This window comes from Hemibagrus wyckioides, linkage group LG24, assembly GCF_019097595.1.
Source record: "Hemibagrus wyckioides isolate EC202008001 linkage group LG24, SWU_Hwy_1.0, whole genome shotgun sequence".
Lineage (NCBI taxonomy): Eukaryota > Metazoa > Chordata > Actinopteri > Siluriformes > Bagridae > Hemibagrus > Hemibagrus wyckioides.
In genome coordinates, this window is record NC_080733.1 from 12,124,643 (window position 1) to 12,140,391 (window position 15,749).

General features: G+C 38.4%; 2 protein-coding genes across 2 annotated transcripts; both read left to right on the forward strand.

Annotated features, from left to right (window-relative positions):
• The first annotated feature begins 780 nt into the window (after window positions 1-780).
• On the forward strand, window positions 781-3,111 carry LOC131345265 (gap junction beta-3 protein-like). Its single transcript, XM_058378077.1, has 2 exons — window positions 781-1,252; window positions 1,676-3,111. The coding sequence occupies exon 2, from the start codon at window positions 1,810-1,812 to the stop codon at window positions 2,578-2,580; it is 771 nt and encodes a 256-aa protein (XP_058234060.1). The 5' UTR covers window positions 781-1,252; window positions 1,676-1,809; the 3' UTR covers window positions 2,581-3,111.
• Window positions 3,112-4,362: 1,251 nt separating this feature from the next.
• tmem54b (transmembrane protein 54b) lies at window positions 4,363-15,514 on the forward strand. Its single transcript, XM_058378076.1, has 6 exons — window positions 4,363-4,552; window positions 8,277-8,467; window positions 8,881-8,940; window positions 10,603-10,794; window positions 13,261-13,392; window positions 15,290-15,514. The coding sequence occupies exons 1-6, from the start codon at window positions 4,540-4,542 to the stop codon at window positions 15,503-15,505; spliced, it is 804 nt and encodes a 267-aa protein (XP_058234059.1). The 5' UTR covers window positions 4,363-4,539; the 3' UTR covers window positions 15,506-15,514.
• The last annotated feature ends 235 nt before the right edge of the window (window positions 15,515-15,749 follow it).

Genomic DNA, 15,749 nt, shown 5'->3' on the forward strand with positions numbered 1-15,749 from the left:
AGAGGATTAGTGTTAATGGGCTACTTTCATAAATCAGTAATTATAACCTCTTAAATTATTAATCATATAACATTATAACATATAAAATTAATGATATATTGTGATAGTATTTACTGAATAAAACTGAATAAAAATCACAGAGATCATTTAATATCATAGTTTCCCTGATGGTGGTGCTTTAAACAGTGCATGTGCAAAGGTGTGTGTGTGTGAGATTGTGTGTGTGTGTGTGTGTGTATTTATTATTTAAAGGTACAATGGAGAAATCAGCACCCACTATCAGATCATTTAGCAATGGCTGGAGGTTTAAAAGAAACTCCCTGAAAGACAAACAACCTGATTAATCAGCACATTTCTGTCTGCTCCATCCTCTATTACTCACATGAAATTAAAAAATAATAGCTCATTAGCTTTATGGTACATATTCATGTCTTTATGTACGTATTCAAGTCCAGACCTTTTGTTATACAGTTGCATTTCTTGAGTAAACAAGACTTGAAGGAGGTTGACTGGAGCAGCCAGGCACCAAAATGAAGGTAAATATTATTTCACAATGACGGATTCAGATAAGCTTCATTCTTGAACAGTCATGCAGGATGTGATAATATCCATGATAAAGTTTTTCATGTCTCCCACAACATGGGATATGAAACATGAAATGAGTATCCAAGCGAATTTACTACGATTTAGAAGAAGAAGACTTTATTATTGTCACACATTACTACAGAGTAGAAATCTTTTCTTTACATATCCCAGCTTTGGAGGTCAGAGCTCAGGGACAGCCATGGTACAGTGCCTCTAGAGCAGAGAAGGTTAAGGGCCTTGCTCAATGGCCCAATAGTGTTAGCCTGAACCCTGATCTTCTGAACAACACCCCAGAGCATTAGTCACTTAAGCCACCACTGTCCACTTTAGTGTGGTGGTCTGGAAGGGATGCTGTCATGTAAAGGTCTGGTGAAAGATTTCTATTCATATAAATGTTTATTAATATAGAATGTATATGCCTGATAAATCCAAATGAATAAGATAAAGATATTTTTTACCCAAAGCCAGATTGTAGTGGGCTTATTTTTTGTCACTTTAAAAGTTTCCTCCCATATCAAGCCAACGTCAAGATAAAGTTTTAAAGTGTCAAAGCCACACCTCTTATTGAAACACAGGACAAAACCTGTGGACACACAAAGTGCTGCTAGTGAGTGTAAGAGTGAGGCGAAGATCTAGACATCAGACTCAAATCGATGGAAAATTAAAGGTATGATACCTTGGTTATATTTATTGTTTGTATATATCTATTTTTTTGGATGTCACACATTGGTGTGTCATCTTTTAGGTATTAAAAAGACAGCAACAATCATGTAATCCACAGCTTTCCAGCCCTGGTTCACCATATCCTACACATGGTAGTGTTTTTCCTGCTCTAACAAACCTAATTCAACTCAGCTTGGGCTGATAACCAGCTGATTAGTTGAAAGTGGGATTGTTAGAGGAGGGAAAGTACAAAAATGTGCAGGACAGAGGGTACTCTGGCACCCGGTTTGGGAAACTGTTAATAATAATGCTGCTTTATCCAAATAGTAGGATTTGTTTTTAATAAACTAAATTGTTAATATCAAAACGAAAGTATTTAAGCAGACATGGAATAATAAGACATGTTTTTTTGTATTGGTTTATAAAGGTTTCCTGTGATTGTTGTCAGTCACTTGCATCCTCCGAAGAAGGCAACATCTACAGCTTCCTTGATTCCATAAAGAACAGATTGATATTGAACTGTAGACTCACTATCTCACAGAAGACAAATCTTGTGCTGACATGGATTGGAAGACTTTAGAATCCCTCCTCAGTGGAGTAAATAAATACTCCACAGCTTTCGGACGGGTCTGGCTGACGCTGGTGTTCGTGTTCCGGGTCATGGTGTTTGTGGTGGCTGCTGAGCGTGTGTGGGTCGATGACCAGAAAGAATTTGACTGCGACACCAAAAGACCTGGCTGTCCCAATGCCTGCTACAACTACTTCTTCCCCATTGTACACACACGGCTCTGGGCACTACAGCTCATCTTTGTCACCTGCCCTTCCTTCTTGGTTGTAATGCATGTGTGGTACCGTGAAGATCGCGAGCGCAAATATCAGCTTACACATCATGACGGGGCCAAGCTCTACGACAACCCGGGACAGAAACATGGAGGTCTGTGGTGGACGTATCTTATTAGCCTGTTTGTCAAGACGGGCGTAGAGGTGGGATTCCTCTACCTGTTGCATATGATCTACAACAACTTTGACATGCCTCGCAGCGTGGTGTGTGATGTTGAACCCTGCAGACAGGTGACATGCTACATAGCAAGGCCCACTGAGAAAAGGGTCTTCACATACTTCATGGTAGGGGCTTCAGCCATCTGCATAGTCCTGAATGTGACAGAGATCTTCTACTTGATCGCCATGCGCATTTTGCATCTCACCCAAAAAGGGAGCCTTGTCACCAAACGCAGGGGGTGTGGAGAGTCGGCATGTGATGAGTGTAACATGCCAATGAACACAATCGACTACAAGTTAGCTTGTCCTGAAAAGGCAGAAAAGCAACCTTAAAATGACAGACTCAGGCAGAAGATTATGTTTTTATACATGAGTCATTTGAAAAAATTTATAGTTTATAAAATGATATATTTATAACGCTATGTCCGTGACAACATCTGGTGGAAAGTAATATTGTAATAATATCCCTAAAATCTGGAAGAGTGACCCAGAAACACAGCTTTTTAAGAGCAGATAAAAAATGTACTTTTTTATCCTGATCTATTTATAATTCTTATCATTTTTCCTCTAATCTTGGAATCATATAACCTACTTTTCATTGTATGTTTAAAGTGAATACATGACCATAGAATACATTGTTCTTTAACCAAGTTAGGCATTTTGGACAAAAAATTAGAATATAGAAAATTTTTATTATTATTATTATTATTATTATTAGTAGTAGTAGTAGTAGTAGTAGTAGTAGTATTATATTGATCTATTGTAGTTACTGGCTGTCACTCTTAGCCATTAAAGCAAATATTAGATTTATAGACTACCAGAAGACACTTTTGTTAAGATGCATAAAATAATAAATTATATAAGTAAATAATTGATCATTTTCTCGTGTCTTTTTATGTATTACATCGAAAAATGTTATGTTTTGAAAAACATAAAAACGGCGCCCTCTAGCATTAAGTACGTTGTATATTATTTTTATGTATGCATTTATTTATTTTTAAAGATTTTCTCCACCTTGTGGTGAGCGGTGGATTGGGCCTTTTCCTTGTATCCAAACGTGTACATGAGAAGGAAAGTGAGGCCTTGGAATCAAAGGTTTAAGATTTATCTGCTCTTTCTAATCCGCCTGAACCAGGAGACTGGTTAACTGGAGCAGTGTTGCTGGTTTGGTATTCATTCAGTTCAGCACATGTACAGTCATTATCTTTTAATTTTTCGAAGATTTGTTAAAACATAACTCCTCTTCTTCTTACACAGAATCATTAGGACCTGATGGCTATGTTTTGGGACATCTGCCTTTACATGCACATGAATGTAATATGGAGATGGCTCATACTTTGCAGCTATAACAGCTTTAACTCTTCAAGGCTTTCCACAAAGTTTAGGTGTGTGTTTATGGGAATGTTCGACCATTCCTCTAGAAGTGCATTTGTGAGGTCAGGCACAGGTTGAGAAGGCCTAGCAGTCTCCGCTCTAATTCACCCCAAAGGTGTTCTATCGGGTTGAGGTCAGACCAGTCAAGTTCCTCCACACCAAACTCACTCATCCATGTCTTTATGGACCTTGCTTTGTGCACTGGTGTGCAGTCATGTTGGAACAGGAAGGGGTCATCCCCAAACTGTTCCCACAAAGTTGGGAGCATGAAATTGTCCAAAATGTCTTGGTATGCTGAAGCATTAAGAGTTCCTTTCACTGGAACTAAGGGGTCAAGCCCAACACCTGAGTGAGAAAATCCTTAAATTATAGGTAGCCATATAACGATATGAAATCACATACAGCAAATTAAATCATATGGCTTAGTCAGTACACATATCACACACTTAATTTTAGCCATAATGGTGGTAATAAACACTGTGCCGTAAATAATAATAATAATAATAATAATAATAATAATAATAATAATAATAATAATTAATAAATAAATAAATAAATAGAAACATTTACACGAGATACCAATCAGCTACACGAGACAGTTGCAAACAGTGACAAAGAGATTCGAATCATTTAGTGTACACAACCTAATAATACGAAACACTAAAATAGCCATTTTCAGCATCAACAATTTCTTGTCTGACGTTAAATAAAGAGGCGTCTTTCTGCGCATGCGCACTATTTCTAACAGCTGAGTGCATTGCCATTCAGCAGCACTGCTCCTAGCTGCTGAACCGGGTCAGGTGTGGAGCTTTATGTGAAGATTTGTGTAAATTTCCGTCGTCGTGCTGGAAGATTGTGTATAACTTGTATGTATAACTATTTATGATGCCTTAAGTGCCATTGAAGACGCGGAACAAAATGGATCATTCAGGTGAGCACCAAATACATATAGAAGACTGATGACTGATAACTGTGCCATTTTAACTCAATGAAGTACTGAAGTCACTGTTAAAGGCTCGATGACTAAATCACTAAACGCAAATTAAAGAGTACACACCAGAAAATATCTAAACCAGATTTCTAAACAGAAGTAGCTTGTGCAAATCAGGTTACTGTGTGTTTGATTTATTCCAGGTGTATGGTGCAGAGCCTGCATCTGTGTTCTCATTCATTTTGTACACTTTGTCATGATTGTGTTGCACCAAAACAAATGTTTATAACCTCTTTTAATGGTTTTAATAATTACCAGCGCTGTTCAGGTTTCCTCTAATACTCACTGAAGCCTTTCTGTTCCCAGTGAAATGTGAACGATTTGGGTTGAGGCAGAAAAGCACACTGAAGATGTGTAATGATTAACAGAGATGACTTTTTTTTTTTTGATGAAGCAGTCTTTGCCCTGACCTCAGTGCGTAATCAATACTGGACTTATTAAGCTGTGACTTTAGACAGAAAATAATACACAGTGTCTCAGTTCTGTATTTTAGGGCTTTAGTGATTTTCCCCCTGGAGCTAGTGGGATATATTCTGCCTAATTTATGACAAGTGTGAAACTGAAGTCTTTATAATGAAGGGTTTCACTTCTTCAATCCTGAGCTGGTAGTTGTTGAGAACTTTCTCCTTAGTGTGTTTTTTTATGTGTCATCTGCTGAAATACTCAACAAACCAGTTACATTGCATTCATGTTGTAATAGGCTTTTGCTAAACACAATAAAGGATTAGGGCATGTTGACATGGAGTTCTGTTTTTTAGGGTTCCCGAGTTCTGGATTTTGTTTTTCATCGCATTAAGTCACAACAGATTTGAACCCATGCGCATATATCATGTATCTATGTAGAAGTCCATGCGCCATCACCAGTTTAGCTTGTTTCTAAACGTAAAGACCATATTAAGCATGTTTGCATTCAGCTGTGACAAAAGTAGGTATTTGTATTTTTTTTTAATTAAAGTAGAATTTAAGGTGTCTTGCCTATAAAGTTGAGTTGCTAGACTTGGGCTTACTCTCCAAAAAGAAAGAGTATAGTGCATTTAAAACTACTGCTGGCTAAGAACCAATAGCATTCAAGAGACAGTACTTAAAGAAATACCATGACTATAGCATATATATGGTGATATAATCTTCTTTTCCTTTTTTTAACTTTACTGAGAAAAGATATGTATGTAACTGTGATTTCACTGTAAACCCCAGATAAGCCCCAGAGGAATGAAAATGACCAGCATACCTTTCGTTTGTCTGCACGCATACCTTTAAACACTGCCAGAAAGTGCCGTTAGACGTAACATTTGCGGTACATACTGCTGTCGTTATAGCTGTCCCCTTCTCTCTGAGTTCTTGCTGGTCCTAGATGATAATGAACCCTGACTGTATGTAGAACCACGGGTACATGTGGAATCAACACATGGTTAAATGAAACGTTTAGGGGTTTTTTTTGGAGTCGATTGTAGTTCCTGGGTTAAAACAAAGCATGATGATAACTTTGTAGAACAGTAGATCAGTAGCACAGATTTTCTGCTCCTTGCTAAACCTTTTCCCATGATTCATGTCTGTTTATTGTGTGACTGGTGTCTGTGAAGAAACTCTTTTCTGAGTTCATATTAGTTATGTTCTTATGTGGTAATTTCCAGAAATATGAATTAACTCAATCAATTCAATTGCTGATTCTGAAAATACAGTCTATATGTACATTAAAGACTGTAATATGATTTAAAATAATGCATTTACATGTGCAGTACATATATTTCTAACAAACTGTGCAGAGCACCTCTCGCCACTGAGGTATTTTTTTTATTCAGGTTCATTTTACATGGCTAATTTAATCAGGTATTTTTTTTTCTTTGTTTAAGATCTGCACCACTACTTTCGCTCTGATTAAAATTTCATTCGACTCAAGCTCAATAGGACCAATTGAGCTGTTTACATGATGGCTCATCAATCCGATTACTACCAGTATATTTTGTTGTATGTAAACATACTGATTAGGATCATGTTTGAGAAGAAGTTGGACATGTCCCAATAAGCCTGCTGTTTGGTTGGGTTCCACAGATGCATTGGCTCGTATCCTATTGCCTCCACTGACAAGGCCACTTGATTACATTTTGAAAACACCAATGGCAAAAGAAAAGGTCAAAGGCTAGACCTTTGAATTCCTTAGAGAGTAAACCTTGAAAGGAGGTCTGCACCGCATGAAACATATCTGAGGACATTGGCATGAGGAAAGGAAAGTAGAAGTTTTCATTATAGAAATGGACAGAGTCTGCCATCTTTGTTCTAATCTAGGGTGTATTCTTGAATATCGTAAAGGTGTCCACTGTTGGGTTAGAGCAGTGGTGGACCATTAGGGCCAGCAAGGCCTTCTCTGCTGGCCTAAACAGCAGTGATCTGAATCACTGACTTGCATTTTAATATATTTAATATTACATGAATGTGTATTAAATTATTCCCAATAGTCATAGATTTTCTCTTGGTTGCGCTGCTTCCAGTAGTGTATATTTATGATAAGAGTATTTATCCAATCATATTTCAGCCAGTGGCTGACATCATGTGTTGCCAGAGTGAAAGAATCCTTAAGGCCTTCAGAATCAATAGTGAAGGCACCCGTGGCAATGAAATTGTTACATTAACCAATCAGATTTCGAGTTCTTGTCACTGGGGCCATCTAGCAGGCATACAGTTACGTCTGCAATTTCCCATCCTTTGATTGGATAATTGGAGGAGTCAGAGGCAGCGAACTGCACAACCTAAATAAAATATATATTTTTTAACTCACAATGGCTGACAGAGGAGAAGAAATCAATTTGGTCGCAGACATCCTTACAAATGCATTTTCAAGGCGGACTGTAATAAAATAGACTATTCCTTGTAAGGTGTGAAATACTGTAGCCTAATTTTTTTTTTTTTACTTTGCTATTTAACGGTTGATTAGTATCTATTGCCGTGGCGTCATAATGATGGTATAGAGGTGGATTAATTCAGGAAGGACATCAGTGAAGGCCTAGGTGTGAAATGCATGGCCCACCACTGGGTTAGAGTGACAACTTGGTGGGGACAGGCGATGAGAGGGACAGGGGTGAGTCATGATTTGAACATGGTAGTTACTATTACTAAATCTCTACAGAAGAATCTCTCAGAAGTGGCTGCAGGCACAGCATCATTGCACTCCTCCAATAAACACTGAGGATGCTGACAAGTCTCTAGAGACATTAGTCAAGTCTCGAGGCCTCAGGTTTTTGGTTCCAGCTGAGGCATGTCTTCCATCTAATTGTTACTTCACTAGAAAGTGACTTATTGCTTTTTGGGTTTTCTGGTATGTTTCACCACTATAAAGGGCTTTTGTGATTAGTGAGTGGTTTCTAGGTTACTGACTTTGTGCCAGATTCGATTTGAAGCAGTTAGTGGATGTCTGATCCAGACGCTGCATGTTCAGTGCAGTGGCAGAGACCGTGAGTACAGAACTGGTCCCTGTTTTTTAACTACCAGGAAAATGACACTATATGCACATGCATGTCTGCTCCAGTGCAGAACTCATGCATATGTAGTTTCATCAAACTTTGATGAAACTACACATGAACAGCTTTAGGAAGACCTTCACTAGAAGGAAGACTTTCTTAGTATGACAATAGTAGTTTTGACTATGCAATTTGACTTAACTTCTTTGCAGGAGTGTCCTGTGCCACTCTACAGGGCCCCAAGTCTCTAATGAAGATGGGGCTGGGTATGGTTTTGGTGGGACATTTGAATTTCCTGTTGGCCGCCCTGGTCCATGGCACAGTTTTGAGACATATCGGCCAAGACACCCAGACGCTGGAGTACGCCATCTCCAACATTTTGGCTCTAACTGCTGGCCTTGTGGTGAGACATGCCAAAACAAACAAACATCTCAACCCAGTGAGCACAAATATCCAGCGTCAATAGAAGTCATTTACAGGGGCAGTGTGACCTGAATGAAATCAGGGTCATAGGAAGACTTGGTGCACTGATTTTTGTCCTAATTATGCACAAGTCCATATTAATTTGGAAGCTTGTATATAATCATACTAGATGTTTTTTCCATGTTTTAAAACCTACTCAAGCTACCATCTAAACATCCCACTACTGAAGACGGACACTTTTTTCCTCTTTATGCTCACTGAGTTATGCATAGCCACCACCATGTTACCATTATTGCAGGGATGAAGATCTGTAAGAAATGTAGAAATATTATAATGCAGTTTGTTTAGTCCTTTATCTATTCTTGTGTATTTCTTTCCCTAATGTCTCTGTAGGGAATCTTGGTTGGAATCCTCACTATAGTCCTTTCTAGAAATGAGAAAAACCGAGTTCTGGTAAGTCTGTAATTTTTCATCTGATTCTTCAAGCTGTAGTTGATCACTAAAAGCATTTACTATGATCTCTTTTCTTTTTAAATCTCATCTTTGTTTTAAAGGATTCCTCAGTTGATTGCAGATTATTATTATTAGCAATCTTATATGTTGACCCTAAAATTCATAAGCTTTTATAATCTGATACTAGTCTCAGACACTTCCTTGAAAGATGAGGCCTTCCAAGAACATCTTAACTATTTAGTCCTCTTTAATCATCATGATGTTTTGTTCAGAAAAACCCTGACTTTTTTGTTTTTTTGAGACAGATATCCTTTAAATTTTCGTGTGCTCTGTGTTTATACTGGCGGTGTCGCCCTCTTGTGGTGCATGTACACGTCACTGATGGTCAGTAAAGTAAATTTTAATAGCCATAACGATTAATGTATTTGATACTTACAGATGCTGCTCAGTGAAGTAAATAAGGGCGGGGGAACAGTCTAAATAATACAAAGTATGGCAAAACAAGAACATAAAAAATAAAATAAACAAAAATAGAATTAGATAGAAATTATAGGACAAAAAATCCAGAGTTACTGCAGAGAACTTCTGTATTAAATTTAGAACAAAGTTTACAGAGGGGAAAAAAGACTTTGTATGTTGCATAAAAAATGTATTTCTTTTAATGCCACTATGATTATTACTGAAGCGCTCTCTCTCTCTCTCTCTCTCTCTCTCTCTCTCTCTCTCTCTCTCGTCTCTTGTCTCTCTCTCTCGTCTTTCTCTCTCTCTCTGTTTCTCTCTCTCTCTCTGTCTCTCTCTGTCTTTCTCATCTTTCTCCCTCTCTCTCTCTGTCTCTCTCTCCTCTCTGTCTCTCTCTCTCTCTCGTGTCTGTTGTCTCTCTCTCTCTCTCTCTTGTCCGTCTTTCTCTCTCTCACTCTCGTCCTTCTCTTCTCTCTCTCTCTCTCTCTCTCTCTCTCTCTCTCTCTCTCTCTCTCTCTTGTCCGTCTTTCTCTCTCTCACTCTCGTCCTTCTCTCTCTCTCTCTCTCTCTCTCTCTCTCTCTCTCTCTCTCATGTCAGCCTGTCATGTGCGATGCATACAGTCACGTAGATACAGGTCAAGAGCTTCAGTTAATGTTCACATTCAAACATCAGGATTGGGGGAAATGGTGATAAAAAAAATTAAAAAAATGTATATTTTAAGAGTTTGTGTGTTGATTACAGTAACAGATACCAAAATGCTGTTAACTTGTTTAATCAGAAGGTGATTTATTTTCTACAACAGTGCAGCTCTGTCAGTAGGTTATAATCGTAACATAAATGATGGACTTTCTATACTTTCTATGGTTTCCATTAATGCACTTATTCTAATTTATTGTCACTACCATTGCTATAGTGACAGCTCATTCACACTACTTGCCGTAGTAAGTTACCTGCGATTCACCTACATCTCACATCATCACAACAGAAGAGTACTTACACAGTCCGCTGACAAAATGAATCTAATAAAGAGGCATCAATAATGAGAGATTCTAGAAATAAACAGTTCAGAAATTGAACAGTGTGTGACCTTGTAACAGGATTATTCAATCTGTTTGGTACTAGTGTTTGAATGTTAGTCAGTAATATGTTCAGAGGGCTGTTTTATTGATCTGTTTGTACCTTAATGCCTCTTGTTTGTTCAGACGTGGTGGGTGTGCATGCTGAGTGCAGTAGGGGGCGTGCTGGCTGCTGCTTCGGTCGTCGGGCTGCTCGTCGCTCTGGTTTGGACGTTAATTTACGGCACTAAAGGCCTTCTGCTCCACTGCAACTTACCTGACAACATGAGCTACTTCAGCATCACTTATGAGTGTCCCTTTGACCCCACACGTATTTATGTGAGTAACTGGTCTGACACTGAACAGTATGATATTACAGTCATTCACTGTGTGGAAAATGTCCTTATAGAAGTCATTTGTTTCTTTAAAAAAACAGAAATAACATTATATTATTGCAGTCTCCTTTGTCCAATAGAGTTAAGGTAAATGCATGATTATTCTTTACATAACCTGGCTGTAAATTGTGATCTAATTTGGCTGTAGTAGACGTTGGGGGATAAGCCTTGAAATGCACTGGATGAGAAATACTTACATGGTAGTAGGTAATAATGTTTGCTAATGATAAGAACTATTGGGAAGAGGCTGGTGATGTACTTCGTGCTTTACTGAACCAAAGCACAAAAATGATATTACAGGTTACATTACGGCTAATAGGAAGCTTATTTATAATTCATTAAAATAAATGGCATTGCGGTAGCCACAAAAATCGACAGATGTTGGAATTTGCTTTGGAGAAACACTTTTAGGCATACGCAGACTCCAAAAGTATTGGCACCCTTCAAGGAGCAGATACAGCGATTCACCATAAGCTACTTACAAAATCATTCTTGCACTATTTCTTTTTCTTTCTTTTTTTTCACTATTATTTATTAATAATGGAATATTCTCACAAATATAAATCTGCCAGTTTTCCTTAAAGCTTGTCTTTTTAAATGCAAAGAAATTCATAATGTTTTTAGATCATTTTATATATGAAATTCATACATCACGGAGGGAAAAAATCAAATAGCTTTTAGTACATAATGGACAGATGGCTGTTGACCTGCACAAGTCAGGTAATGCATGTGAAAACTTATTAGCCGAGAGATTTTTTAAACAGGAAGTCAAAAACAATTTTATAATATATTTTAGCTCATTTAATATGAAGGGCCACATTACATTTAGTCCGTTTTCAAGCCGAGCCAGAACAATCTTTAATAAATATGTAAATCATAACGCCTCTTAAATGTGTTAATTTCGGTATTCATCTGGAAGATAAATTCTCAATACATAAGCCAATAAGCCTACAAAACAGTTAAAGAGACCAAATTCATTACTGAAAAATCTCCAAATTATGATTTTTACCATTGTATGTCAAATCGTCAGCTAGTTATATAGCAAGAAATATATCATATAGCACATTTTACTGTCTTTACAGTCATGTAGCACAGTAACTTGAATTTATGGCCCTGATTTTATAGATCTATTTTGCCCCCTACTGGAATAACAGAGTAGCTTTTGGATTTTTCAATTCAATTAAGACCCATAAACTCTATATTTATTTTTATATACCGCTCTGGAAAATAATAAGAGACCACTGCCCAATCTCCAGATGTGAACCCTATTGAAAACCTCTGGAATGTCATCAAGAGGAAGACGGATGGTCACAAACCATCAAGCAAAGCTGAGCTGTTTGCTTTTTTGCGAAAAGAGTGGTATAAAGTTCCCCAACAGCAATGTAAAAAACTGGTGGAGCGCATGGAGCCAAAACGCATGCAAATCGGGGTTATTCCACCAAATACTGATTTCTTAATGTTATTTAGCCAAAGCATTAACACAGTTTGTTTACAAATTCTTTGCATTTTGTTTTATTTGAGTTATTAATACTGAATGATCTTGGGTTATTTTGATGTGTTGTCATTTCCTTTAAATATACACTCTAAATAACAATAGTTATATTATGAATTTAGGAGAAATATTGTCAGCAGTTCCCAAAAAAATGAAACAAAACTGTTCATCTCACCAATACATGCACATGGAAGAAAAAAACATAAACGCATTATTTTGCAGTGGACTCTTATTTTTTTCCAGAACTTTGCCAGGTTGGAACCTTCATCAAGTAGGTACAGATGACATGTGTGACACGCTTATTTTAACTCCAAATATGTGGTATTCATTCGATATTAACGCAAAGGGAAGGGTGCCAGTATTTCTGGAAAGGCCTGGGATATCCTGCTACAATTTTGACCAATCTAAATCCATATCCGGACGTCTGTTAAGCTGCTTTGTGATGATGTCTGTTGTAAAAAGCACTGTATGAATAAATGAATGAGTTGTATTGAATTTTGTAATCTTGCAGAAATAATGCCGTTTATGTAATTCTGTATCTTTCCTGGAGACGCCCATCAAATTATACCTGATACCTACTAAAACAGTGAAATCTCCCCCATTTATTTCACTTTCCCTTTTTCTCTTCTTCTTCCTGCCTCCTCTCAGAAAAAGTTGGATGAAAACAAATTGTGTGTGCTCTCACAGCAGCTCTTCTCCACGAGAACAGAGCGCCTCTTGTTTCGAGAGCGTATTTTTCATCACTGTGAAATGAAGCCCTCCTCTTCTTTTCGCTGCTTATTGGCTGGACCCATGCGAGCTGATTGTTAGCACTGCGGCTGAAATTGTTGCTGTCGCATAGTGGTCACTCTTCATCAAACCTTGCTATCATGTGTGGGCACGCACACAGAAAGCAGCCTCCTCTTTCTTTCCTCTCAGGGAACCACTCTGATCCTGTGGGTGCCGCTGATTGTGATGAGTGTGGTGGAGTTGGTGCTCTCCGGACGCTGCTGTGCCGCATCCATCTCTTTCATCCGCCGTAAAACAAGAATACACTGCGAGACCAGATCGGTGTGTAACACTATGGAATATGTTATTACTCAGATTGTGTGCAGCTCACTCACGATCCTTAGTATCTGCCTTAGCGAATTACATTTACATGGAATAAAAGAAAGTACAGTGCATGTTTTGTTCTCGTTAACTTTATATTATACATTGGGTCGAAACTTTAAAAGGCGGAGCTATAAAGCAAATCCGTATACGTCACCCTTAAAATATGCCACTGAAATTAATTTGCATTTTCTTGTCACTTTTTCTTTATTGTAATACAGACCAGACAACAATCTAATGAAAAAATTGTGCTCCCCCCCCCCATCATTTCCTAAATATTTTGGACTTTTATGACTCAATAGAGGAGCAAGAGAGGAATCCTAGTCTGTTAGTTATCCATATGAGTTTAGATAATTCTCTGTAAAACTAACAGCCTTCAGCTGGAAATTTTTCAGATGGATTTTTTTATGTAGTTTTATGTGGAATCTGACATACCTAATAATTGTTTTGGTGTCTGGTGAACTAATTTTCTTCCAGAAACCGAGCTTTAAAGTTCTTAATTTTGATAGAAATACCAAAATAAAAGTGAGTAGACGCGATGCTGAGAGACTCTAGTAGTGAGATTATTTTCCTCGACTTCATCCTGAGGTATTTCAGCAGTCTATCTTTAATATAACTGCAATGTAATCTAGATTTTGTTTCTCTTGAATCATCTTCACCGCCACACAAACACCTCACACTATACATTCTAGTGACAGTCCAGGCCCCACATTTATGAACATATCACGCGTTAAAAATGAACAGCGTGTCGGTTCAGGATAGCTTTACGAAGGTGTGCGTTTCACAGGGACGGAATTGCTGATAACTCGGTTTACTGCTGTAATCAATCACAGATTTCATTAGCATGTGTGTGTATATGATTACATTTTATTCAGTCCAATTACATTTAATTGTTTGCGGTTCAGCTGCATGTTAATGAATGCAGCATTTTTTGTTTTGTTGGAGGATGCTGCACATGTTTAAGGACTGAACCGGTTTCTGAGCAGTGAGCTCTGAGAGGTTTATCGGAGATTAGATTTTCTCACTTCAGAACCCATTACTTGGATCAGTTGGGATCCAAGTTGGCTCCCAAGACGTTTGATTATAGAGATTTTGGCTACGGACACGTTTCAGAGAGAAACCAGGGATATAGAAAGTATTTCCCATCTTCGTGATTGCTATGTTGGATGCATCGTTGCTCTTGGCCCAACCTGCCTGCAGTTCCCCCATACTGATGCACAACAGATGTGAAACAGCCTTCATGGGTTTTCCAAATGTCACTGTGGCTTGCGAGTGCCATCAGGAAAATTATGCTAATTGAATGAGTTTCCATTCTGTGAAATTGGATTTGTGAAGCACATATAGTAATATTAAACATTACAAATGTTTCTGCTTCAGAAAAAAACCCACTCATTTTCAGGGTAGATACATATGTTTACATACCATACTAACTGTGCTTTAATGAAGGCGTGTCGATATAATCACTCATGTGACATGAACACGGTGACAACCGAGTACTAGGATTTCTTAAGATTAATTATGTCCACTTGTGTGTACAACCTGCCAGTGCGAAATCCATTCATCTCAATTTCATCGTACGTACAACGATTCTAAATTTAATGTACAAGAACCAATTAACTGCACTCTGTGCGAGATTGATAAATGAGACGCATGCTTTGACCCCCATCTCGCCCACTCTGGTATTTTTAAATAGTAGTGGTTAAAAAAAACAAAACATGCAATCCTCCTAAGTGTGTGTGTGTGTGTGTGTGTGTCCGTGTGTCTGAGAAATTGGGCGTATACACAGCCAGTGATGTATGACTCATACTGCAGCAGTACTGTAATAATTGTGTGTGTGTGTGTGTGTGTTTTCTTCCAGGTGAAGACCCTCAGAGCAGTAGTGCCCCCATTGCTCCCCTGCCATGTCCCACCACCCCTCCGTTACCATGGAGACCACGAGCTGGTGCGCCCCCCAGAACAGCATGAGCTGCTGCGAGCGTCACGGCCCTACAGCTCGAGCCGCTCGGCGCAGATCAGAGCAACCTCGTCTGAATTCACCAGAGCCTCGCTCAACAGGGCCAGCTTCTGGATCTAATTATAAGCTTTTTGTGTTACGTTGACCAAACTCGGGTCCTACTTGAACTGAGGTTTGGAAGGAGCGTGCACATAATCGTCTGTGGACAAGTGCTGCATTCCGTAAGAGTTTACTGATAACGTCCGCGGCCTGCGTCGGCTGGATTGAATTGAAAAAACACCATTTAAAGTACTTTTCTTGAAGGGAGGAAAACAAGTAGGATGGAGAGTGTGTGTGTGTGTGTGAACATGCATACACACACTTA

Excerpts from the sequence above, each read along its gene's own strand:
- LOC131345265 (XM_058378077.1), top strand. The coding sequence starts at position 1,810 with ATGGATTGGAAGACTTTAGAATCCCTCCTCAGTGGAGTAAATAAATAC.
- tmem54b (XM_058378076.1), top strand. Across the intron at positions 8,941-10,602 it reads ATGAGAAAAACCGAGTTCTG|ACGTGGTGGGTGTGCATGCT; the intron begins GTAAGTCTGTAA and ends TTGTTTGTTCAG. Across the intron at positions 13,393-15,289 it reads TACACTGCGAGACCAGATCG|GTGAAGACCCTCAGAGCAGT; the intron begins GTGTGTAACACT and ends GTTTTCTTCCAG.